The sequence below is a fragment of the Chrysemys picta genome, chromosome 2, assembly GCF_011386835.1.
Source record: "Chrysemys picta bellii isolate R12L10 chromosome 2, ASM1138683v2, whole genome shotgun sequence".
NCBI classification, from domain to species: Eukaryota; Metazoa; Chordata; order Testudines; family Emydidae; genus Chrysemys; species Chrysemys picta.
Genome location: NC_088792.1, coordinates 22,187,213 through 22,214,088, shown reverse-complemented (window position 1 = coordinate 22,214,088; position 26,876 = coordinate 22,187,213). Strand labels below are relative to the sequence as shown.

The 26,876-nt window shown below is 39.8% G+C and overlaps 1 protein-coding gene across 13 annotated transcripts in view; it reads right to left on the bottom strand.

The window, feature by feature from the left end:
* Positions 1-26,876, bottom strand: part of DNAJB6 (DnaJ heat shock protein family (Hsp40) member B6) — a 90,616-nt gene that overhangs the window by 7,365 nt on the left and 56,375 nt on the right. For 3 of the 13 annotated variants that reach the window (XM_065582764.1, XM_005297209.5, XM_065582763.1), the window contains exons 9-10: positions 3,162-3,362; positions 1,228-1,268 (exon numbers count right to left, since the gene is read on the bottom strand). The exons of 3 other annotated variants lie outside the window; for them this stretch is intronic. In XM_065582764.1, coding sequence (XP_065438836.1) covers positions 1,237-1,268; positions 3,162-3,362 — 233 coding nt within the window. In that variant the 3' untranslated portion in view covers positions 1,228-1,236. Of the gene's footprint in view, positions 1-1,179; positions 1,269-2,946; positions 3,363-26,876 lie in introns of those variants that run through there. 7 more of the 13 variants (XM_065582762.1, XM_005297208.5, XM_065582761.1 and 4 more) reach the window with 4 other exon arrangements.

Genomic DNA, 26,876 nt, shown 5'->3' with positions numbered 1-26,876 from the left:
GATGAAAATGGGTGTCAAGTAATGAATGGATTAGGGTTTAAGATATAGGTTAATACAGGAACCTATCATTCAAAAGGGAAAACACAAACCTTGCCATATTAATTTACAATTTAAGAACTTTTAATTTATATGTATTATTTACACACTATTTTTAACAATATAACATTTAAACCACTTCACTATGCAACTAAGCTTTTTAAAGTTCAAACTCAGATATACCTGGAGAGTATCTGGACTTCACAAATAGCAAATGAACTTGTTCTAATTATAGAACTGTTTGAGGTAAATGTGGTTTCAACATAGATTTCTGTATTCTAAAAGGCAGTTAAGCCATCTATCCACTAAAAATCATTAGTAATGTGTGATTTAACACATTTCTATAGGAAGGCAACAAGAAGCTAATAAAAATGTGAGTACAGATTTGTTCTATCCCAACACCTTTAACCCAAATTATGTTCTGTTTGTGACAAATTGTCCCACTGAATGGGAAACTCGCCTTTAATTTCTCCCAACCACACTTATCAGGGACTTTTTTCTTTTTTTTATTTTGCAACAATTTTGCATGATGGCCACAAATTTAATCCCACTTTTGAAGATGCTTGGAAATTATTTGGCTTCTTCAACAAAAATAGTTAACTCAATTTTACCTTAATCTTATCTCAGGTGTTGTGTTGCAGCAGTGGTTCTTAAACTGTGGTCTGTGTCCCACTGGTGACCTATGGACATTTGTTGGTGGTAACATTGTGCTAGCTTCTCCTCCTCATTTCAAAGCTGATTGATGTCAATGGTAAAACTCTCACTGACTTCAATGGGCTTTGGATCAGGCTCTAAAAGATGCCAGTACTACATTAGATAGTTTCTTAACATTCTTCCATGAGAGCAATTGATGCAGCTGCCACAGTGATGTTTGGGATCCCAGCCAGATTGGAGGTCATCTGCATAATCAAGGCAGCAGGTGCACATAAAGTCCACTTCCTATCATAAAGGCTCATTATGCAGAGGTTTATAACCTAGCAGTAAGAAATGCATTCTTGGCTTAAACTTCAATTACAAAAAAGTCTTAATGGAGAAAGGTGGGAGGTTTTTTTGAACTTTGAATCCTATCATGTAAACTTACAAAAAGCTTCTTCGGCAACCATGGTCTGCCAGGGGAACAACCAGTAGCTGTAAAATACTTACAGAATGACAGTGAAGTCCTGACCCACTGAAGTCACTGGCAAAACTTACTTTAATTGGTCAGGATTCCCCCCCACCCCAAGTCCTTCCATCTGTTGAATGAACACAAAAAAGTAGCAAGGGATTATATGAGGGATGAGAAGATTCTGTATAGCAGACGGTGACCTATAGTTACATTAGTCACGTTTAGGTCTGTGTGCACATTTACTTGGGACTTCATTAGGCTGTAATTAAAGTGACACAGGGGTGTAAGAAGATTTGCAACTAAAAACTTTATGTAAGTGGTGTTAAGATTGCAACAAGGAAATTCAAATGTTTTGTCAGAAACTTGGATACTGCTTAGAAAGTGTTCAATTCCCATTCCAGTTAGAGGAAACGGAATCTGAATTCCCTCAAAGGTCAGATCTAGGGTTTGGGGGGTCACAGACACAGGGACAGCCACACATTCAAATCCAGACTCGTTTCAGATCTTCAGCTTCAGAATTTGGTTCAGACTAATCCCTAGAAGAGTTTTTGCTATATCATATATACACATTAAAGGCCCGATTCTGCAGTCCTTATGCAGGCAAAACTCCCAGGGACTCCAGGATGCCACGATCAGGAAAAGGAGGTTTCTCAAACATTCACTCATTTCTGCTGATTTCCCAATCTAAAGTAATTCTGTGTTTGACATCTCTTGAGCTGCGGTGCAAGACAATGTCACAAGCAGAAGATCATAGGTGGAGAAACAGCAGGAGCTGAGGAACTTAAGATAGGTGGTTTCTGTCCTTCAGCGTCGATGAGCAAGGAAATAGGATCGATAAATAGAAATATTCCCGCCAATGTTTTTGGTATTTTTAGAGAGTCATCACCTCCTCTGCTAGGCCCTATTCAAGTTCATTTGCTCCTAAAGGCAAAACTCCTGTTGAAAGCTATGGCAGTGGGCCTGCTTCACCATTGCTGAAAAAGATCTTTCATTTCGGCTACTAAAATCTGCTGTCCTTGGATATGCAAATCTCCAGCTAACTTTAATACGGGTTTGGCCATATATTGTGTTGAGGACCACAGGATCAGGTTCTATGCGTGGCCAAAGACTTGCTATTCAGACAAACTGAAGTAGTCAAATGGATTTTGTTGTCCTAGCTGCCAAATGTATTGTAGCCATAAGTATTACAGGAGGCAAGAATACGGGGGGGAGAGGAGGGGGAATCTAATCAGATCTAGAATTTAATGGATGACCGGATCACCTGGTCAAAATTATGGCAGAAGGTATCCATGGCAATTGTTGGGCTTCCTTATTTACCTTTGGAGGCTGCTCAGCTCTCAGTACTAGAGATCAAGATGCACAATCCGTGCAAAGCACCGTCGGTATATCCATGCTAAAACTGGGAGCAAGCCAGTTCATGATCGCATACTACAAATAGAGTGGGTGTTGCAGTGCTGGTGGAGACTCAGGCTAGCCACTCAAGCTCAGACCTAGGAGCAGGAGAGCCCGAGTCACAATGGTCACACTGCTACTTTTAGCATGCCAGTGCAAGTCTGTCTACCTGGGCTGCACTGTAGACTTAGGACTCAAGGAATTCCCACTTCCAGAAACAATATTCAGTTGCTGAAGTCTGGATTTATTCTCATTTGGGAAGGAAAACCAAGCAGTTTATTTAAATAAATATGAAAGCACACTGATTAGTTAAGGACCTCCCTGTCTTTAAAGGCAAAAAGTATGGATATTATTTTTGAGAGCATTACTTTTTGCTCATGCTTACAGGGTCATACTCACCCCCTGCCCCCCCCCTTTGGAGGATGTGCCATATACAACCAGGGCATTTGTGAATCTAGACTGAATTGCAGAGCACAGAATGAAAGCCGACAAGCTGGCATTCGTTACCTGCTGGGGAGCTAGCATTAAGTCAGTATACAGCAATGCTTTCTTTCTTGGGTTTTTGATTCTCTCTTTTGACTAACTGAGTCATTTTCTGTACATTTCTCATTAACCTTTATGTGCACACCTGATGTATATAAAGGGGTCTCCAAGCTGCTTGTAACCCGAGCTCTATCTTGTTCTTCCACCTCATCGTTATGATAGGCATGTTTGGGGAAAGTGGCAGGCTTGTGGGACTTCGGGAGGCGGATATTGGTAGACTGGAAAGGTAGGGCCTGTTGTCCTCTACGGCTGCACTCCTCAGCAAGAGCTTCCTCATCTGCCACACCTGAAAAGCAGACAAGTCAAGAGAAATGAGCTGGAAGCACATCAAGGCTTTAGCTTAACCTGAAACAACTGAAAATCAGGTTGGAAGTCAGGAACACTAAGTTACACCCTGGTACCGATAGACTCAGTCTGTAGCCTTGAGCAAGCCATTTAAACTCTTCATGCCTCAGTTTCTCCATGGTAAAGACAAGGATAACATTACTCTCTACCACCAGCCCATGTTACTGTCCTCTGAGCTACTGCACAAAGTCTGGGAATGTCCCCCTTTCCCCTCCAGAATCTTACCACAGTGGATCCACCCTGCCAGAAGTTATCCTGCCAGATTCTGTTGGAAAATCAAGCTACTCGTGCCCAAGCAGCAAAGCACGCAAGCTGAGCCCCACCGTACTGATCAAGGGCTTTTTCCTTGTTTCCCCTGCTGCAGCTGAAAAAGCCATCCCACTACAGCTCTAACTGAGGCCTCCACAGAAGGGGTAAGCACTGCAGCAGAGAGAAGCACTGTCTACTGCCAAGAGGGAAACAGTCCAGTTAGGCTGACTCCAGGAATGAGGGGAGAGGGTGAATTTGGCTCTCAGGAGGGAAGGAAGAGAGTTGAGATTCTGAAACTGAAGAAGAAAGAAAAGTAGGAGGGAGGAAATAGGGTTGAAGAGAAAGAAAGGGGGAGAGAACGAGCGCACATACGAGAAGAGAAGAAAAGAAACATGATGGAAATAAGATTAAGAGTTCAGTAAAATAAGAAAAAGTTGTACCACTGTGGGAGTTCAAGTGAATTTGCCTTGCTGCACTAGCTGTGACAACATCAATACAATAAAGCAGAGAATTCAGCCCCTTCTGATGGAGCTACCATATCAAAACCACATTAGGAGTAAAGACACTGAAAGGATCACAGTACTGAGGGAGGAAAAAACCTCAAACAGGGACAGGAGGAAAAAGGCACAGAGAAGCTAAAATCTATAATGGGAAAGAAAGCTGAAGACCTGAACAACAGTTAGTTATACATTAGGAAAAATACTGAAGGAAAGGAGGGAAGTGAATAGGAGACAAAAGAGCTTTTTTGTTTTTTTTATTAATCCAATTATTTTATCACTTAGTATTTGAGGAAATTTGGCATCATTTTATATGCCTCAAAACTGGCATGTCACATTCTATAAGTTTTTTCCACACTATTTCATGCATCAGCTGCATAGGGATGGGTGTGTTGCATTAGTTAATGCCTGGGAAATGCTTTGAAGATGGTAAAGCACTATGTATGCATTAAGCAATAACAGTAATCCAGGGTCAGTTGTTATCCAGTTACCTAAGCAACTCTTGTGTGCTTTAAAACAGTGCTGAGATACTTACACATGGAGTGATTGTTTTCTTTTTAAAGTCGTCGTTGTATATGGAGTATTATATTTTAAGGATCAGGAAAAGGAGATGGGGTATAATTTTTACTGGTTTCACAGGACAATTCAGCTCTCAGCCACATGGAGCAATTAAAATCCTACACAAGTGGCAGATGTGTTTATCATACTTGTATTTGAGTGAATTTAGCTTAACAGCAGTTTTGAACATACTCCTGACTATAACCTGGTGTATTATAGAGGTGGCAGAACTGATTGTCTATGCTGTACAATGTTTTGGTTAGGCCTTGGCCTCCTTCATAGATTTAACAGTCAAACCTCCCCCTATTTGAAAGGCACTAGGCAAGACAGAAGAGAAGTTCTGTAAAAAAATAAATAAAAAAGCCAGATATTTCCACATGGAGGAGCAACCTGGCTGTGTTTGTTATATTGACTTTAAGAGCACACAATTGGCAAGCTGTTCCCTAAAGTTTTACTGTGCTGTTAATAGGAGGTCCCTGGCAGTATGGCTTCACCCGACAAATGCAATGGCCTCGATCCCATGTGGAGCAGAGCACCTTCAGCTGTCATTGCTATGGAAAGCAGCTGAGCGCGCTCTGCACTGTGCACGATCAAAGCCAATGAACAAACATTAATTCAAATCTTTAGCTTCCTGCAGGAGAAACTAGAGTCCTTGTGAAGGGTTTCACGTCCACGCTATCGTTTGAGATGCTGTCTATGCAGCACTTGGCACAGGCACTTCTTACACATGTATCAATCTCATTACACCAGGTCTGTTAAGAGGAATCCTTTTAAAAAATGGTAAGAATAGAAATCAGACTCAGTGGAAAAGTCCGATGTACCAATTAAGCTATCATGGCAGATCAAGGGAGTTGATTTCCTAACAAATTACTTTGCAAGCTCGGTAAGAGATTGCTCCCCTCCTGCAGGAACACAGGCTGCACAGCTCTCCCTTTGATGTACATCAAAGTTCTCCGGTGCACATTTATAGTTTATATCTGAAAGCAGATACACATTAGAAATGTGCATTAGCCATTAGTTGTAGGTGTTTTATGTTTGTACCCCTTTCAGGAAAGGCTGCTTTATACCAGCTGAAATGAAAATGGGCACTATTGTAAATACTGGGGTAGGTGCTAAATTACCTACCTATATGCTACACAAACATGGACACACTGAACTGTTCCAGCTAGATCCCTGTCACTCCCAGAATTCCATAGGTTTGACTAAAACAACGAGGAGGCCTTGTGGCACTGTAGAGACGAAAGCATTTATTTGGGCATAAGCTTTTGTGGTCTAGATCCTACTTCATCGGGTGCCCACGAAAGCTTATGCCCAAATAAATGTGTTAGTTTCTAAGGTGCCACAAGGACTCCTCGTTGTTTTTGCTGATACAGACTAACACGGCTGAAACAGTTTTGACTTTTATTCAGCCAATATGAAGGAAGAGTTTGAAAGACCCAGAATTCAGAGTACTGTAATCTCACTACTTCAGCAACACACTCCTCAGCATGATTTTGTGCTCAGCCTCTTACACCCTAATCCCCTATCCGGCAGTTACCCTCCCTTCTTTCTGTGTCTGGGTGTGTCATACAGATACTGCAGCTCACTCCATCAACTAGCAACAGCACTAAAAAAAAGCCTAACAAAGCAGCAGAAAAGTCCAACAAGTCCTCTTGGTTCCAGGCTTCTAAAATGACATTTTACACATTAAAACTTTTTATTTTAAGTGGACTAAAGTACTCTGAAAGATGCCAAATGCCATCAACTCCCATTGAATTCAATTACATTCTCGGTAAGAGATAGGCTCCAACTGTCTGGCTTCTATTGAATTTCATGGCAGATGCTCTTTCTATTAGACCTCAGTTGTATGAAGTGCTGAAGGATGGTCTTTAGTTAAAACTGTAGACTGGGATACAAAAATCTGGGTTTAAACCCTGGCTGTGCCAGACTGTGACCTTGGGCAAGATACTTACTTTGTGCCACCATTCCCTATCTATAACATTCTCTTTATCCTTCTCATTTAGAGTAAGCAATTTGGGAAGGACCATCTTCAAAGAGTACACTGCCTAGCCCTTCAAGGTCTTTGGTTAGTACTTCTGGTGCTATGCTGTGATACAAAACATTAGGAGATTTCTCTGGTACTTATTTGGGCTAGGGAAACTATATAGCCATGTCAAGGGCACATGAGTATGCTACTGCAAACTGCCACAGGCCCACTGAAGCCAGCTGACTTGTCAGCCATGCTAGTTGCTGTGTACCAAAAGTTGCACACAGAAAGTTTCTTAACACCTGGTCTGCCAAAATCAAGTCACCAACACAAGACAGGTTTCACCCTGTCTGGGGCTTATCTGAGCGATGCAGCTGCACCTGAAGCACAAAAAGGCTTAGCGTGCTGTGGAAAAACAATATGAAATATTTAGGCATTGTCAGCAAAGAGCAAAGCCAGCAAGGGTTGTTTCCAAACTAGCTCAAGCCTCTCTCTTGCCTAGAAGGGGATGGCAATCCACACTAAAACAGAGTACAGCTCTGTGATATGGAACGCAGCAATACAGCACCTGTTATAAATAAGTTAAAAGTATTTATTTCCATAAGTCCTGCGTATTATCCTGGAATTAAAGGTTTGCTCGAGGAATTTTGATTAGTCTCATACATTCTCTCCAACGAAGGAACTACACCCCTCTAGAAATTGTAATCTTAAACCTAGTTTAGTAAGCGCTTTATTGCAAGAAATTGCATTTCCTTATATACTGCCTCGTGTAACGCCGCCTAGGGACACAACATTAACTGTACACCACAGACATCACATATATACAGTGTTAAAACTGCTAAAGAACAACAAATACTATTGATGTGAATATTTACCCTAATTAAAAAAGTAAAATATACAGTTAGCTGTCTCTCATTAAGCTATAAACACAACACCTCTCCCATTCCCCCCCACCATACAAACGATCTCCACTAACTCGTGTCACCTATTTCCAGTATACAAGGATTTAGCTCATCTTCCTCTGAATCAAATGCACAGCAAGTTTCACTTCACTATACATTGAGGGAAAAAAATTTTCCCCTTCCTAGATTTATGACATCGGGAAGCATTTGAATGTTCCTCACAATTAGCTATATGCAATAATACCAAGTGTACAGTGCGCCAGATATTGTATTGATGACCGTGTCTGTACTCCAGTTGACTACTTAAGTTTTCATATTTGTTTTCCATAGTATACTAAAACAGATTAAAACTTACTTTGCATGTGAATGCTGTATTCTTTACCTACTTTGATTTCGCAGTTGTGCATCTTTATTTTGTTTGTAAAAATTCAGACAACTGGTGAATACAATACAAGTAATAAAACTACTATAAAAAACAGCCATTGCAGGACATTTAAAAAAAATCTATATATTTGTATATATATACACACGCACACACAAGTGTGTTTACACAAACATTTAGAAGTTATTTGTCAGCTGCAATGTTTGTACTGAATGAGAGGCACAGTATCTGTGTTTTTGTGGGGAAGGGTAATCTTCTGAAAACTGAAAGCATCTGAAGATTATATCTTAGTTCCTTAGTCTACTAAATACTACACAAGATTAAACATATGTTTATTTTTGCCTGTGAAAACAGATTTTTTGGGGGGTATGTTTACCATTAAGTGTGAAATATTTAGACCCTTAGAATCAATTATTCATTATTTGCTACCCCTAGTGAAAATACTTTCATAGTGTAAGGCGATTCAGGCTGGGATTTATATTTAGAAGCACAGAACTTCTACAACTAGAACAAGGCTCCTGGTGCTTTGCATATCTGAAAAATCAGAACCACCATAGAATGTATTTACAATTAATCTAATTAGGGCCAAATTCTGCCTTCTGTTACAGCCAGTTAAATCAGCTCATTGGGCCGAATACGGTCTTATAATTTGTTAGATCAAGGTCTTTTGATCTAAAGGGAAAAGCCTTAAATTCATTTAAGCCATCATTAACCAGCAGAGGGCAATATTGCATATCAAAAGAAAAACACATTGGTCAAAATAAAAGATAGCTGTCAAGCCTTTCATTTAATAAAAAGTATTTGCATCCTGTAGGTATTACACACCTAAAACAAAACAGATTATTTCCCTAAACAAGCACTTTCAATGGGGATGCCACCCAGGTACAAGCTTCATTTGCTCCTGGAAAAACCCCTCTTCCCTTGTAACTTTCTTTAAGTGAAAGAAAAAAGTACTTGGTAACCGGCAGTTGTATAGGGTAGGTAATATTTTATATAGGTGGGGCACAGTTCATTAGCAATTCCATCCCTTCACATAGTTTATTTAAAAAACCAGATTCATAAGAGCTAGAAAAATGGTTTTTGGACAGCAAGAATAAAAGTTGTCCTGAGTACTTCACTAAAAAGTGAGTGATTATTGCAATTTAGTCTCTTCTGCATTAAGAGGTTTGCAAACAATTATTTTAAACATACCTTCATTTAGAAGCCAAGGTAGAATAATTTTGGTTAAGGCACAGGACTGGGAGGCAGGAAACCTGGGCTTGGCTCTGCTACAGATTTCCCCACATCATTCTGGATAAAGTGCTTAATCTGTGCCTCAGTTTCCCATTTGTAAAAGGGGGTAGTGATAATTTCATAATATGCACATGAGGTAAGCAAGTAAGTTTATCTTCACAATGCACATTGAAGTCCTTGGACAGAAGGGGATATGGAAGTGGCAATTATTTTATTTAAATTCTCTTTGCCCTGTGGATTGCAGTTTAGAAGTAGCCCTCATTTAGTAGTCATATCTAAACGGAGAACAACTTTATATTACGACCACACATAAATTATATGGGATTATATTATTCTCATTTCCTAATTGAGAGATCTCTCCAGCTCCAATGAGCATCTGAATGTTCATACAACATAAATTATAAACCTTTTAAAGGGAAGGTTAAATTCTCCTCTACATAGCTACATTTTAAGAAGGCAATATTAGTATGGGCTAAGCATGACTGGACTTGAAATCCCTGTTATGAAGCAGCACAACTTTACTGGTACAGTGATGTAAATATGCAACACCTGCACTGGCAGGAAAACCTTGAAGACATTGCATCATTTATTTCCTTTTCAGTAGGAAATAATGACAGTAAAATTATCTAAGTTGAAAGAGGAGTTTGTTCCAGTAGGGCGGGGTTAGAACATGCTTTTTATTTTCTTACATTACCAGTAATATAATGTTCTGTCTTGAGCAACAATAGTACAAACTGGCCTATGCACAGCCCAATGAAAGAATTTTTTTAAGTACGTGAAAGTACATACCCTTATTGAGAACACTGTCAGGAATAGGTGCACATGATGACACGTGGAGACATAACGCACTAATTCACAACTAAAGCTATGCTGAGCCTCAGAAATTACAAAATTTCATAAAAGCACTTTAAAATAAACTATTAATTTTCACCCTCCACCTTACCTAGGTTCCTCTAGGGGTGCCCAGAATATCTAAGCACCTTTAACATATATTAATGTTCCTCAAGTGCTGCTGATACAACATGACACAGGGGGAAAAAAAAAAAACACATACCTCAGTGTGGAAACACTTCTGCTTCCATTTGTTTGTAGAGATGGGGTCAAAACTGGAACTATATATTCAAGCTTTGCCCCCTGGAGGCTTCACTTTTACCACTGGGGATGAATGACCAATAAGACTTTGTAAAAAGAGCACCCAGTTTTGCTCATCTAGTTATGTCCTTGTTTCTTAACAGCACTACAGAGGCACAGCTGCAGTGTAGACATACCCCACCCCTGCTCCTGATGAGGCGATCAAGAGGCCATGACAACACAGTGGCTGCTGTGAAGATTAGGGCTACAAATAAAAGAGCAGATAAACTCCTTAAGGAATAAAGCTTATTTTGCAAACAAAATTTAAAACACTCTGAATATAAAGCTTTCCAAGGTGCTGTCTGCAGATCTTTATAGTCAGTTAACAGTGGGATTTTTTGCAGCAATTAACATCTTCATTAAATAGCTTAAAAACTTGCCTTGGTTAATATGAGATTCTGCCATTCTGTTGGCGCTTAAGTCAACTGATCAAAAATAATTAGGAGTACACAAGATGTAATGTGGTGGACCCCTGATTGACTCAAGTCACTAAGCACAAGATCATAGAATCATAGACTTTAAGGTCAGAAGGGAGCATTATGATGGTCTAGTCTGACCTCGGGCACAATGCAGGCCACAGAATCTCACCCATCCACTCCCGCAACAAACCCCTAACCTATGTCTGAGCCACTGAAGTCCTCAAATCGTGGTTTAAAGACTTCAAGGTGCAGAGAATCCTTCAGCAAGTGACTCATGCCCCACCCTGCAGAGGAAGGCGAAAACCGCCCAGGGCCTCTGCCAATCTGCTCTGGAAGATAATTCCTTCCCGACCCCAAATATGGCGATCAGCTAAACCCTGAGCATGTGGGCAAGACTCACCAGCCAGACACCCAGGAAAGAATTCTCTGTAGTAACTCAGATCCCACCCCATCTAACATCCCATCACAGGCCATTGGGCATATTTACCGCTAATAGGCAAACATCAATTAATTGCCCAAATTAGGCTATCCCATCATACCATCCCCTCCATAAATTTATCAAGCTTAGTCTTGAAGCCAGATATTTCTCTTGCCCCCACTGGTCCCCTTGGAAGGCTGTTCCAGAACTTCACTCCTCTGATGGTTAGAAACCTTTGTCTAATTTCAAGTCTAAACTTCCTGATGGCCAGTTTATATCCATTTGTGTCCACATTGGTACTGAGCTTAAATAATTCTTCTCCCTCCCTGGTATTTATTCCTCGGATATGTTTATAGAGAGCAATCGTATCTCCCCTCAGCCTTCTTTTGGTTAGGCTAAACAAGCCAAGCTCCTTTGAGTCTCCTTTTCCATTCCTCGGATCATCCTAATAGCCCTTCACTATACCTGTTCCAGTTTGAATTCATCCTTCTTAAACATGGGAGACCAGAACTGGACTCAGTATTCCAGATGAGGTCTCACCAGTGCCTTGTATAACAGTACTAACACTTCCTTATCTCTACTGGAAATACCTCGCCTGATGCATCCCAAGACCGCATTAGCTTTTTTCACGCCATATCACACTAGTAGCTCAGTCATCCTGTGATCAACCAATACTCCAAGATCCTTCTCCTCCTCGGTTACTTCCAACTGATGCATCCCCAGCTTATAAACAAAAATTCTTGTTATTAATCCCTAAATGCATGACCTTGCACTTTTCACTATTAAATTTCATCCTATTACTCCAATTTACAAGGTCATCCAGATCTTCCTGTATGATATCCCAGTCCTTCTCTGTATTGGCAATATCTCCCAGCTTTGTCTCATCTGCAAACTTTATTAAGCACATTCCCACTTTTTGTGCCAAGATCAGTAATAAAAAGATTAAATAAGATTGTTCCTCAAACCAATCCCTGAGGAACTCCGCTAGTAACCTCCCTCAAGCCTGACAGTTCACCTTTCAGTACGACCCGTTGTCGTCTCCCCTTTAACCTGTTCCTTATCCACCTTTCAATTTTCATATTGATTCCCATCTTTTCCAATTTAGCTAATAATTCCTCATTTGGAACCATATCAAACGCCTTACTGAAATAGAGGTAAATTAGATCCACTGCGTTTCCTTTGTCTAAAAAAAAAAAAAAAATCTGTTACCTTCTCAAAGAAGGAGATCAGGTTGGTTTGGCACGATCTACCTTTTGTAAAACCATCCAAGATGCCACCCAAGGAGAGCTGTTCTAGGAATCAATAAGCTCAATGAAACATTATGGGGCTTAGTGTTGCTCTAGAAGTTTTAGTTTTCATTCACCTCTTCCTAAGGATAAAAATTGTACTTTCAGAAATGAGGAGGCACACAATGGACACAAGTGCAGCTTCTTCTCTTAGACAGGACGGAGCTTTAGCAGTATACCACCCTTGGATGTGCTAAGATTTATTTGCTCAAAACTCTTCCCACCCAATCTGAAATCAGCACATGTAAAAAAGTTAAACTATTTCAAATAAATCTGATCTATTAGAACAGCCCATTAGAGCAGACAACTTATTCAATTAAAAAGTTATCAGAGTAGTCCTAGATTACTGTATACAGAAAAACCCAAGTGGATAAATTGGTTCTCTTGTTCCACTCTTGAAAGCCACTTTTTAATATGTATGTATGTATGTATGTATGTATGTATGTATGTATGTATGTATGTATGTATGTATGTATGTATGTACACACACACATATTTATTTAGCACATGACGGCACAAACAGAAAGCAGACCATGTGAAGAGGAGAGATATCCTGAAACCTAAAGAGACACAAAACAGTACCAAGGCCAACTTTTAAAATTTCTGACTTTGGGTGCTGAATTTAGACCAAATTTTCAGAGTTGCTGCACACCCACAGATTCCATCAACTTCAACTGGAGTTACAGATCCTCAAAATTTTGAAAAAAGAACAGACCCAAGCTTTTTCTAAAATTTGGAACTCACGAAGTGAAAACCCCCAAAAATTCAGAGGCCACTTTCTAAGTTTTGAGCATAACATTTCAAATAGCAAAACGGGAAAGTCTGTGCTCAGGGTATGCTACTGCAGACTATATTGTGTACATTCTTTTGATTACTAATTGCTATGTTTGTTTTTTAAATTCTAGGAAATGCTAATACTGCAGCAAAGCTCAACAAGATGAGTTATAAAATCCACTTAAGTACGTGCTCTGCAGATTTTTGCAATGCTCAACAGAAGCTAAGTTTTCATTAAATCTTTTTCGAAAAATGTAGCTCTGTTAGGCGAGCAATGAACGGGTCTTAAAAAAGATGTTTGATATTTGATATGTTCATATGAAATAAACAGCCATTTTAAAATCTACTGATAAAAATGCAGTTATAGCCTCTTAGCCAAAAGGGCCTGAAATCATTCAGAAGCTATCCATGGAATGTTAGAGCAGCTGCTAAGTGTGCACCATTATTTCTCATGGCAGCATTTCCACAAACTATAAAGGGCGTAGCTTCAACATAGCAGTTTATCTGATAAATTACAATGAAAGTATTAACTTGGACTGGTCTCGGATAAACTGGTCACTTTGACCAATATTCACTAATATGGATTTTCCTTTGGGCATAGGTAACTCCACTTTAGTGCATGCATTCAAGAACACCGAGAACCCACAAATAATGGTTTGCCTCCAAGAGCAATGTAATAAGTCTTCCCATCTCCATGGAGCTAGTGTTCACCCCCTTTGCTCAGTGGAAAACCCTTCACACACAAATCTCTACAAGTGCACAATTTAATCCATTTCCAGGCATTTCTCTGATGCTCATCTGTTATTGGTCTGGGTAGAGATATCATAAGGCCTTACAGTTTCTTGATCAATGTTCTACCCAGAAGCTTGCCCTGCCCTGTCTCAGTCCATCCCTTCCTCCAATAAAAAGTATTACGTCACCCACCCTGTCTCTCTCCATCCCTTTTGGAATTACCACCCTGCTTTCAACCCACACAACACTGCCATAGGAACCTATTCCTATCAAGACCACTTTATGAAGTCCAAACTGGATTTAGAGTGTTTAAAGTTGCTCTCCCAAGGTTACCACCTTCTGAGGTTCTGACATGGGGACCCCAGGCAAGGAGTCACACCACATTAAATCCTCATCTATGAGGTAGGAATGCTGCTCAGAAAAACTCCCACCTCCACCAATCTTGCTGCATGTGCAACTGATGGTGTAGGTTGGCGATTCCCCATTACAGACATAATAATGGAACCTTAGTAGCATGGGAATTCCAACAGCAATGTACCCATACTATAGATTGGGACAGGACTTTGACAACCACTTATGAGCCAAAGGGGGTGAGGGAAGTGGCTAGAGAAAAAAGTAGGAATGTTACTTATAACAGGACAGGAAATGGAGAGATGGGTAGTTGTGTGAAGAAAACAGTAAGTCAAGAGGAGAACAGCAGGCAATCTGGGACAACGACAAGGAGGGGAGAGTGATGAAGCAAGCACTACTGTTCTATTTCTGTCATGGAAAGGCCATTGCTTCAGCATGCTTCAATCACTGGGAAAGGGCAGGGCTCACTGTTTCTTGCTTAACAGAAACAAGGCAATCCTCTTTCCTTCTGGCTCTGAGAGCTGGCAATGGACTCAGTCCTTTTATCTCCGACTTCATATCCAGCTACTCCCATGCCAGCTCATGCTGTTCCTACAGTCTTGAGTTTCGTTAATGGGATGGAAATGCAGGGGAATTCCCCTTCTTTCCCCTTTGCTGCCCCTCTCCCCTAACTGAGCAACTTACTCTGGTTAACTTTGCCATAAACCTACCCCTTTCTTCACCTTATTTGACACCAGAGAAAGATCTAAGATAGATAATACCATAGATTCAAAAGCACTGAGATAGTGTGTTCACCTTAACACAGACAGCATTTTCCAGCCAGCCAAACAAATGCTCCTTAAAGACTAGAATGTGCACTGTAGTTTAACATAACATGTGTTAACATGCATGCCACTTTCAGAATGAGAAACTATTTAGAAAAGAGAGAACAGATACTGAAGAACACATTAAAACAAAGTTCCTATTGCTTTATATTATGAAAGTTAAGCAGTATGCTGCATATGAGCTGTGCAAACAAAAAAATCAGCACTAACTTAGCATGGTACAGTACTATAAATACGGTAAAAGTCATTAAGGCTCTGCTCCTGTAATGTTCTCACAGTGAGCAGGTATTAGCAGGATAAGATAGAGGCTGCCTATTTGGTTTCCCTCCAGTGTGTGTTACGCTACTGCTCATGGTTTTTCCATCTGACAGCATCTGATAACACTGAAATAGTGCAGCCTACGGCATAGAAATGCCAGCCAATGAGTGGCAAATAATTCTGAATTTACCCTTCCATTGCCAAAGTTTACTATCAGAGGCAACATTTATGCTGAAGCTTTCACACAGGAAGAGTATTTGGGTCTGACGCCCTCAAGCGGCTCTTAAGTTTACTGTGAACACAAAAGGAACTAAAACTTCCATTATGAAATGTAGTGACATGATTTTGCTAGGCCTTGGAGAACCACATGCAATTGTCACTCCTGTAGAAGCAGACATAATAGGCCCCAAAGAGGCGATTTCCGCTGTCCTTGTACAGAAGGAAGCATGGAGATCTGAGATGGAGCATTGAGAGAGAGACAGAATATCAATCCTCATGTCTCCAGTAAGCGAGAACAGAGACCATTCTATTGACAGGCCACTGCTTGAGTTTAAGTATATGAAACGGAAGCAAAATTTTTCATTAGACACTGTTCCTTTTGGAAAGAAGCTGACTGATTTCCCCCTCCCTCCCCCCACACACACACGGTTTAAAAAAAAAGTGTGTTTAGATGCATATCCTGGACTTTCTCTTTGCAGCAAATTTGGTGGTATCCGAGTGCCTGGCTGCAGATACCATTTCTTGGTGTGTCTGGGGTGATTTCTGTGGAGGCAATTGTAGTGATCCATGGGTTTCTAAGGTGCCACAAGTACTCCTGCTCTTTTTCTGGATATAGACTAACACGGCTGCTACTCTGAAACCTTGGATATAGTTGTTTGCAAGGTTCCACTGCTGAGGATGATTGTGGTGCCCAGGAAGTTGATGCTGGTGTGGGAGCGATCAAGCAGGAATTTGATGGAGCTTAGGTTGACAGTGCAGAGGATGAAAATATTATCAATGTATCTCAGAGAAAGTGTGGAATACATGCCTATACACACTTAAAACTGCCTTTACTAAACAAGGCCACTCTACTGGAGAAGCAATTGCATCATGGAACGGGCCACCCAAATATCTTGAGAGCCCCTGCTTCAATACAGAAAAAATATACCATGGACCACACACCCGTAATTGTCATTCTTAACCTGTCCCACCTTTTATTTAGCTTGGACACCCTAGTTACCTACTCCAGACCTGAAAAACAACTCAGAAGCCTGAAACCCTTCCACCAGCAGAAGTTAGTTCAATCAAAGATCTCATCTACCTTGCGTCTCGTATCCTGGGACCAATGCAGCTACAACACTGCAAGCTCTACAAAAAAGCATTTAGAATGGTTTAAAAAAATCCTTTAGGACATTTTTAGTAGAGAGTTTTTCTGCTCCTCTATGACTGTCTAACAGAGAGTGAACCAGCCTAACAGCAAACACCGAACACGGGAGGCCCTCCCTCCATTTTGCTTTATGATTTAATGGCAAGTGTATTTCAGGTCACAGTTCTGAGTCTCTATTTTCTGTCTCTTACAACTCAGTGGATAAGATCTACTGTTCGAGTAATTCATGTGGCTGTTGATCAGCTCCCTTGTGTCCAATTTGCAGCTAATACTGGTTTCTAGATCACTCAGCATTTCACTGATGTGTTGAACAGAAACTTTGACAGGTTTCAGGGTAGCAGCTGTGTTAGTCGATATTCGCAAAAAGAACAGGAGTACTCGTGGCACCTTAGAGACCGAGGTCCTCTAACTCAGTACAGTGCCTCATCTTTGTTCCCACTTTCTTCATAGCAGGCTTTGATTCACCACTCCTAGGCTAGTTAGGGGTCAGACTGGAAATGGTGGTACTTTCCCAGGCTCTGTCTACAAATCATGCTCCATCCACGTGACACTAAAATGCCATGCCACTCAGGAGAGGTGCAGATTTATATATTAACGAACTGTTCTTGCATGTTTTCTCCCCCAGCAGTGAAATAGCTGACACTAACATTTAAATAGTTATTAGGCTTCAGAATCAACACCCTGTTGATACCCACAGAGGCAGCTCACACCTCTCAGCTATTTCAGGCAGCCTGCTGGCCTGCAGACTCAGGCATACACCTCTACAATCATGAAGGCTGAAGCATTTTCTAAAAGTGAAATCTTGGGTTTGGGAGCACAAGGGCCCCCTGCGGAAAAGTACCGTCTCACCAACTCCACCCCTGCTATCAGTGGAGAGGAACTAATGGATCTATAAGAATTCAAAACCATTAAATCTTGCTAGATACTATCATCTCTACAAATCCTCCACAAACTTTTCAAAACGATACCTTCTCACCCAATTCTCCATAATCCACACTACTCATACGTTGCTAGTTACATCATACTTTGCATTGTAAGGGTCAACCAACATCCTGTTACTGACTCAATAGCTCCAAGACAAATGATAGTCTCCTAATTTCATGAGCCAACTACTGTACATTTCATTCTCATAGAGATTCACTCTTGGTCATGTTCCTTTCGTTTATTTGAACATTCAAAAGAGTGCTTGCACAGATACATTGCAAGATTGGAATAAAGAATTTCAGGAGAGGCAGATAAAGAGGCTATACATAAACACAAAATATTCCTTAGCTGTCCTAGAGGAGAGCTCCTTGCTTCACCCCTCCCCGCACCACCCCCCCCAAGAGAGGGCTAGATCAAGCACTTTTCAGATCTAGATTAAAGACTTCAAATTAGTTATAAAATCCCTTTCACTCAGGAGATAAAACTGGTGTTCTACTTCTATCAATGCATATATTTATACCAACCTGACCGTTTTTAAAGTTAAAATGTAGAGAAAGTGTCTTACTTAAAACTGTCTTGGAGACAGGAAAATGACAATTGCACTAGGTAAAGCCATCAACATAAATCAAGTGACAGCCTGTGATCTACAGATTTACTTTTGAACTGATAGCAACAAAGGAAATTTCAGTCTTACAAGAGATGATTTTAGAGCAGAATTATTTTCAGATTCTTAAGAGGTAGTGAAAAACTTTGATTAAAAACAAAAAGCATTCAATGATAGCTTTAACTTATATAAGGGCTTTATGATTAGCTTCACAAAAGTGTGATGAATACAGGTTTTAGAGTCATCTCTTTTGTCAACTCTAGCACAATAAGTTGGCAAATGCCTTAATTTTTTATTTCAGTAAATTGGCTTAGATCAGCTGACACCATATGGAAAGCTTGGAGAAGCAAAGAATTATAGTTGCATGTTTTCAAATTCTGTATTGTATTGACCCTGCTTAGTTTACAATAACAGTCTTCCAAGTCCAATAACTATTGTCATTTCAGCTTTCCTCATCTGTATGTTGAATTTTAATCGTGATGCTGCACTAACAATTTTACACATTTAAAACAAAATAAAGCCCAATTTTCACCCATGATTGATCAGATCTGATGTTATTTCCCTTCTAACCCAGAAGATGTGCTCCTGAAAGAGTCACCAAACCCACAAAAAAATACCATATACGACCATCCTTTCAGGCAAGTGATTTTATATTTAGGCAAGACTACTGCCACCAACAAGGCACATGAGCAAGATTATACCTGTATGATGTACAACTTTTATATACAAAAAGTCTTCCACCAGCCAACTGTAAAGAACTTCTGACCCGTAAGTACAGTATTCAAATTCTGGTGGATAGTTTCCTTGCTAGGACTCTTCCTCTAATCCAATCCTGTAACTCAAACATCTTGTAGGGTAGAACACATTATTTCCTTTCTTAAAGAAAACTGATTCCACAGCTTGTCATAGGCAACTACTAGGAAGAAACATTTTCATCTCACTTAAGAGAAAAATACTTTGAAGTCTTCAGGGGCCATTGCAGATCAAAGCTGCTAAGATCTGCAGAGTGAAGGGTGCTATAAGGTCAAAGCTAGATTTAAAAATCTAAACTTGACAGACTTGTTGCTAGATGGGAATAACCTGTGTAGCAAAACTTGAATCATCACACAAAACAAAAAAGTGCACCTAGTAGCCAGGAAGAGAAGCATGTAGCAGGAATTCATTCTGAAGTCAATATAAAAATAAAGGTGAATAGAAATAAAATGCTCTGCGGCAGTTAAAGCAAGATTAACTTTAGAAGCCACGTGTCATAACCATGTCTCCATTGATTCTGCTTGTCCTCTGTCTTCAGTGATGGAGAGGTAAAGGATCAGAAAACCAAGAGGACATTGATCTGACATCTCAATGTTTGCATGTGTCACTCATTTCAAACCACTGTAAAGTCAGACTGGTACTGCACATACACTGGGTGTTTTTGCCAGAGTAGGTATATTGGTATAAAAATTCTAAGTGCAGACAAGCCCATAGGTAAAATATTTTAGATAAAAGTGCCTCAGGATCCTCTTTCAATTTTGGAGGTTTTCTGATTATATTTTCTTTAATTATGAATGTGTCTCTTCCCTGTTGCTCTGCAAGACTCCTCCCTCACCCTCACACACAAGGAGAAACTGACTAAACAAAGAAATGGTCTAGAAATGTTGTCTAACACAGAAAAACTGAAATTTCTTTAATGTATCCATTTGTTATTTGCCACAGAAAAGGGTGACTAGCAAAAGTGGTTTACCGCAAAGCCAGCAATCCGTGAAAATATTTGTCCTAAGATCTTTTCAGAACATTTTTCTTATACTTCCACTTCTGTAGCAGCATTTTAGTTGAATTCTTAAGTCTAACACTAATGTTAGTGAAGCACATCAAAGATTAGTGATTTTCTTTAAGCAGGTGTGTTTAGTGTACAGATTGTTTTTATGCATAATTGTGTCCATAATGTTATACTCCATTAAGATGGTCATTTGTATATTTGCAAAGCGCTAAAAAAAGCAAGCAGTTGCCCCTCAGGATTAATTACTTATGGAAACACTAATTTTAACAAGATTCTGGAGTATCGCCTATAGAGATTCACACCTGGGCATCTCTCTAATGGCAAAAACCTATGCAGGCAATTAACTCAGAACCAGTTCCAAGCAAGGTTTATTTGTTTTTTAATAAGATTGTTTTTTGAAAGATATGATCCAAATTTGATGCACGTGAACTGAATTGGATGAAGCTAGACAGATATTCAGGCCTAACAGGCAGAGCCAAGCAATGCCTATGTATCCCCCCTGATTTATGGAACTGCAAATTAAAGAATGCCAAGATTCTCCATTAACTCCATCCAAGTTTCTTTCATGAGGATAGCCTCAAAAGCTTGATCTGATCATTGGGTGGAAAGGAACAAACAGATAGCTGTCACTAGATTTGTCCAGCATTCATGGTGACACTTGATAGTCAAAGACACTTGAAATGCACCAACTAAGTTCTAACCAAATACTTTAGAGAATCTTTGGCAGTTTTTGGTTAAGACAGAGCAAAATGGAAAGTAGAGAATACATCTCCTAAAAAGGGAATTTGGAAATATCTTGGAAACAGCAAGTGTTTCATTTGTGGGAAATCTTTCAACTCTACAATCCTGTGGTCATAGTTTTTATATGTTTATTGTGGCTTACAGTTAAAAATTGATACAAAAAACTTTGGCATGAGAACCAGTCTGACTGTCCAGCATCTCAGCTAAAGTGTCAAAAAGGGCACCTGCAATAAAGCTAAGCAATTCTTGAGCATTTTGTTTGAGAATACTGACACCAAGGAAAGAGCTGCTAGTGAACTTGCAGATGAACTCTTTCAGGTTGCCACAGTGCCATTCCATAGGCCTAAGATGACTTGACGATATTTTAGCTCAGATTGAATGGGCTTTAGTCAGTCATAATGTACAGAAACTCCTCAAAGAAAGCTTTGCAACTGAGCATTGCAAATCCTTTCTGCTTCTTTCATTTCTCAGCCATCTCCAACTTAAGCCGAAAAAAAGATTCTCATCCATTTTGGTTGCCCAGGGCATTTATCACTATTTTTGCACCACTGAACTGTTCTGCGTGTGCCAATACGCTAGTCAAAAGCTCAATCTGGAGATACAAAGAAGGGCTATGATTTTTCACATTTGAGTGCTGTAAACAGATAAATTATCAGAATATACATACCAGGAAGGCAGTTTTCTTTGTGTGTATTCCTTGAGCATGAGTCATAACAGGAACAACTGGGGTTTAGGAACCAGAGCATTGTTAATTCCCTCAGTTTCCTTCTTTTGTGAAAAGATATTTAATTCTTTCAACTATTATGATAAATGCAAAACAATTTTTACTCATCATTTTCTCTGGCTTGACTACAGCAGAACTGATACTTGCACTCTGGCAGCAAATGCCCGGTCAGGATGAGGCATATATTACCCAGACTCCTCCCAGGGTGATAACTGATAATGCTGCAATGTGTTAGGTTATACTGTCTATATCCTAGACTACACACCTATCCAGGATATGCACACCTGGTGGAGAATGTGTTGCCAGGCCACAGAAAAGCAGGTAAGAACGAATGTATTTTTCTATGGAATGGCTGCACTAGTACAGATTCTGTGTTTGATTAGCATTCAAGGGACTGCACAATTCCTTTCCACCCACCCTTACTCCACCATCCACATTTGCATCATGTCTTATCAGATCGTAAACTGCGGGGTAAGGACTGCTGTAAGCCTGGGACTTAACTCACCCCCACACTAAACTAGCCTTGTGTTGAAACTCAGGGATCTCACCACTAAAATTAAGAAAAATGCTCTGCTGCTCTTAAGGCACCCCCACCTCAGGAATGCCCCTAACTGGAGTTATAACACCAAGGGCTGTAAAGTAGACACCTATGTGCTGGGAAGTTTAAGGAGGATACAAAAAGACCCAACAAACAATAAAATAGATAAAATAAGCTCTGACTTGTGAATTTATGCTGACCATCTGCACAAACAAAGAAAGTCATAAATAAGTAACAATTTGGGCACGAGAGATAAAACGTAAAAAAGATTTGAGCAGGGAGGAGGAAACAGATGCCAGTACGTGATTGGTTAAATTTTGTTACCTAGGGGTATTGAATAATGTGACCGGTTTAGTAAATTTGAAGGAGGTAGTTAGTTTTATCTATATAATGTAAATGAAAAACAAAGTTCTTTGGGAACCATCTCCAGACTGCAGTTCAACATCAAGCTGCTGGAATTCTGTCCCCTCTGCATGTCACGGTCACGCAGAGACACTACAGCCCAGACGAGTGGATCCTTACTGGCCATCAGGTGAAGTTTGTATATTGGGAGTAGTGAGCATAACAGATTTGCTTGGCATATGTATTCTGTGCATGCTGCTAATAAACAGATGTTTAGAGCACAGCTGTGTAAGGCCCTTTCACTGGGAAAAGATCCCACAGACCTGTAGAGTGTTGAGCCCCGTGGGAAAGGGCAGGTACTTGAACTGACCAGGTTTTTCCCTGAGCCCTGTGGATAAAGGTGCTTTACAACCCAAGCCCTTGGTAGGGAAAGGGTGGGGATACCTGACCATGATCAGAGGCTGGGGACTACTAAAATATAAATATTGCTAGTGTCTAGGCTGAAGTGAAGAAGAAGGGATTGAGAAGGAAAGAGTGAACATTTTACCAAGGACTGTAGATTCGCCATCACTGGCAATTTTTTAAATCAAGTTGAGATTTTCCCCCCCCCCAAAGATACTCTAGTTCAAACAGGAATCCAGGAAGTTTTATGGCCTTTGTTATGCAGGTCAGACTAGATCACCACAGTGGTCCTTCTAGCTTTAAAAACTATGAACAGAGTGACAGAGAAACTGGGGGAATGGAGGGAGAAGAAAAGTCCCTAGACAGGACTAAAGAAGGAGCAAGAGGATTGTGCACATACTCAAACTTCTTTGGTGGGAAAGAGGATCTCTCAACGGAGGGGGTGGGGGAGGAGAAATAGGTTATTTAGTTTATTAATTCCATGGATGGCTCCTGGAATAAGGTTCTCATGCAGAGAGAAGAAAGCGAACGTGGGGTAACATCCTCCCCCTTCAGGGTTCTCTCTCTGCAGGTTTGTGGGAGCCCAGTCCTCCACTGGGAGTCCTGAAGCATGAAGCACATGCCTACTTTGATCCTGCTTCTGCAGTCAACTGGCTGCAGCAGCCTTATGTGGAAGTAGTTTGGGCCTGCTATAAAAGGATGGCAAGAGGTTGGCACTCCTGCCCTACACTTTCCTGAGGTTTCCCCTCTTTCGTGCCATACCATTTATTTGGTCTAGGCCAGACACCAAACAAAAAAAAGGTGATTAAACCTAAGAGATGTGGCTGCTTTGTCAAGAGAAAACAACAAACTGGAGAGCTGGCAGGTTGGAGAAGCAGTAAGAAACTGGGAACAATTTCTTCATTTGAATTGGTCACCATATGCCTGAATGACAGGTGAAAGTGACAGTGGCATCCACGTGATGAAATTATATTAAAATAAACATGGAGCCAGAAGAGTATAAATTATGCAGACAGGATTTTCAAGAATGGATTTCTATTTTTAGGCATCTGAAGAAGTGGCCTGATTTTTAAAGGTGCCGAGCACCCGCAGCTCCTATTGAATTCCTGTGTCAATCTAAGCATTGAAATGTACAAGTGTTACTTAACACACACACAGAGAGAACCACAACTGACCAATTTTGTTTAGGACACATCATACAACAGGTTGTGCACCAATAAATTATAGTGGACTTCCTAAACCCTCTTATTCAAACAAATATCAGTCAGAATTAATATGCAATTGGAATCTATGCTTGAAATAAGTTTTGCACAATTTCTCTTGATAGGTCCTATTTCTGGATGCAACTTCATTCACATACGAAAAAGGTCACTTATTGTCATTGTCTGGAAACTGGGCTCTGAGGAGTAAGAAAACTGATTTAGTATTGATAGACCTCTAGAAAGATAATATATGAAGATATACCCATCTCAGAACTGGAAGGGACCCCGAAAGATCTAGTCCAGCCCCCCCTGCCTTCACTAGCAGGACCAAGTACTGATTCTGCCCTGATCCTTAAGTGGCCCCCTCAAGGACTGAACTCACAATGCTAGGTTTAGCAGGCCAGTGCTCAAACCACTGAGCTATCCCTCCCCCCCCCAGGTAGTCCTGCTAGCGAAGGCAGGGGGCTGGACTCGAACTTTCAGGGTCCCTTCCAGTTCTATGAGATAGGTATCTCTCCATATTATATAATAAAGATCTAAAAATGCTACTTTAGAATCCCTTTTAATTGCAGAAGCACATGCCAAGGGTTTAAATATACTTATAAATGCAAAACGCATCTAATTTACATGATCCATAACTAAAAGTTGTCCTCTAGCGCATTTTAGCACAAGTTACAGAAAACCGTGTACTAGATTCATGTAGTCAATGTTCTGACCTTAAAGCAGATTCAAAACAATAAGAATAGAGAAAACTGACAATACTGGTGTCTTGTATATGCCTGTTATTCTTTGCCACAGCCTAGATTCTGTACTCCAAAAGAAGAAAACTAAACTGAGAACATTTAGTAGTTTTTCCCCTATTTAAGTTTACAGAGAATTAGGTCAGAATCTGGGTACTAACATCGGGTGACATTCCCAAAAGAAAACCTTGATCAAAACAAACATTGTAAAGAATGTTGGGTTATATAATTGCTGCTAACCATAATCTAAATGTTTAAAACAATCATGTGTTAACATATCACAACCAGAGCAGATGCAAATTCTTACAGCACATAAAGCTGTAATTTTATGTATACACCTACCCCAATTCTACCATACCAAAGTCATCATTAATGAATGTCTCCCTGGGCTTATCTTCTATCCAGAAATGTTAAATACTGTATAATCATTGCAGACCCAAAAAAATACATTGAATGAAATTCTCTATGCATACACACTTATGCACTGGGTAAATTCAAGACTACAGCCCTAGAACAAAGTAGTGTTAATAACTGAAACTTCTATCTCAATCTAAAAAATTTAAGTTTATTTTAGTCCCTTTGAAGTTAGGAGACTAGCCAGAAACATCAAGATAATTAATGTAAAACTGAAGAGGCTATGCCCCACATTGCATGGTATTATATATCCTACATATAAATTGTATTTCAAATCCCTTAAAATTGACTGTTTGCCATTAACAGGCCCCTACTTGACACTTAAGACAGTAGCAATTTAGGGAATTTTCTTACCACGCCTAGAAAAACTAGCAATGAACTTAGATCTGGAGTCAGATGCTAATCACTTAACAGTTAAAGTCTGCTATTTACTTACATAGCTGGGAGACGCAAGGCAAAACAATTCTTCTAAAATGGCCTTTTATAGTAGGAAATTTTTGTCCAGAAGGGGGAAAAAAACCCACAATACACTGAACATTTGAGCACCCAGTCACAGTGATTTAGTGTAATAAAATATTACCACCATAGATGTAATCTTATGTGCTTTGTCCCTGGAAAGTTTATATATGTGGAGACAGAGTAACTCTTCAAGTAGCAAGCAGAGTGCAATCAAACTTTTTTTTTTTAAATGGGAAGGCTTAAACAAACATCCTCACATTTAAATATAATCACTTCCATCTGATTTTTTAAATTTATTGTAATCAACATCTAAGATTACTGTAAACTAGAAAACATTAAATTTAATTAATGCACTTCACAACACTTTGCTTAGTCTCATTTTCTTTCACTGCTGTGTAAAAAGAGCCATACTTGCAAAAGAAAAGAAATTTAGACAAGAAAATGTGATGGTAAAGACCACAAATTATGTTAAGGGAATTCAGGGACAAACAGCACCTAAGAACTTTTAAGCCTTATTCAAAGGTTGTCTGTACTTCATTATATCCTTTTGATTAATACTTTCAAGATGTCTCAAAGTCAATAAGAAACTCAAAACGTGCTACTCTAAATATGCAGTGCTTTGGAAATGTGATCTTAAATAGTCATGTACAGCACTGAACACAGACAGCATTTAAGTAACATTTCAAAAACCTAGGAGTGAGTTTAACACCTTACTAGAAGCTTAGCTATCTTTAGCTCTCCAGTTCTAAATCTAGTTCAAGCCCCACTACCCATCATTTTCTAGATGAAGTGTTGCTTCTTATGCAATCCAAGACTGACAGAATATAAATCTGCAAAAAGAACAGGAGTACTTGTGGCACAAGTACTCCTTTCTTTTTGCGGATACAGACTAACACGGCTGCTACTCTGAAACCAGAATATAAATCTGTCACTGTCCACTACAACTGTGCTGAGGATGACAATTTTTGCCAAGAATTTGGGGATTTCAAGATTTGTTTTCATTCCAATTTGAAATGAAACCTGAACATTTCTAAGATCACCATGAAAAAAATAAAAAAATATTTCAGATTGTTGAAATGAAATATTTTGGTCAAAGTCTATATTCAACATATTATATAAAACATTTTTAAAAATATCAAAGAAAAGAGTTTCAAAATTAAGTCAAATTGTTTCATTCCAAAAATGCAAAAAAAGGGACATTTCAACGTTCACAACTTGTTCCCTGTTTTTTCCCCCACGACAAAATTTCTGTGAAAAAGA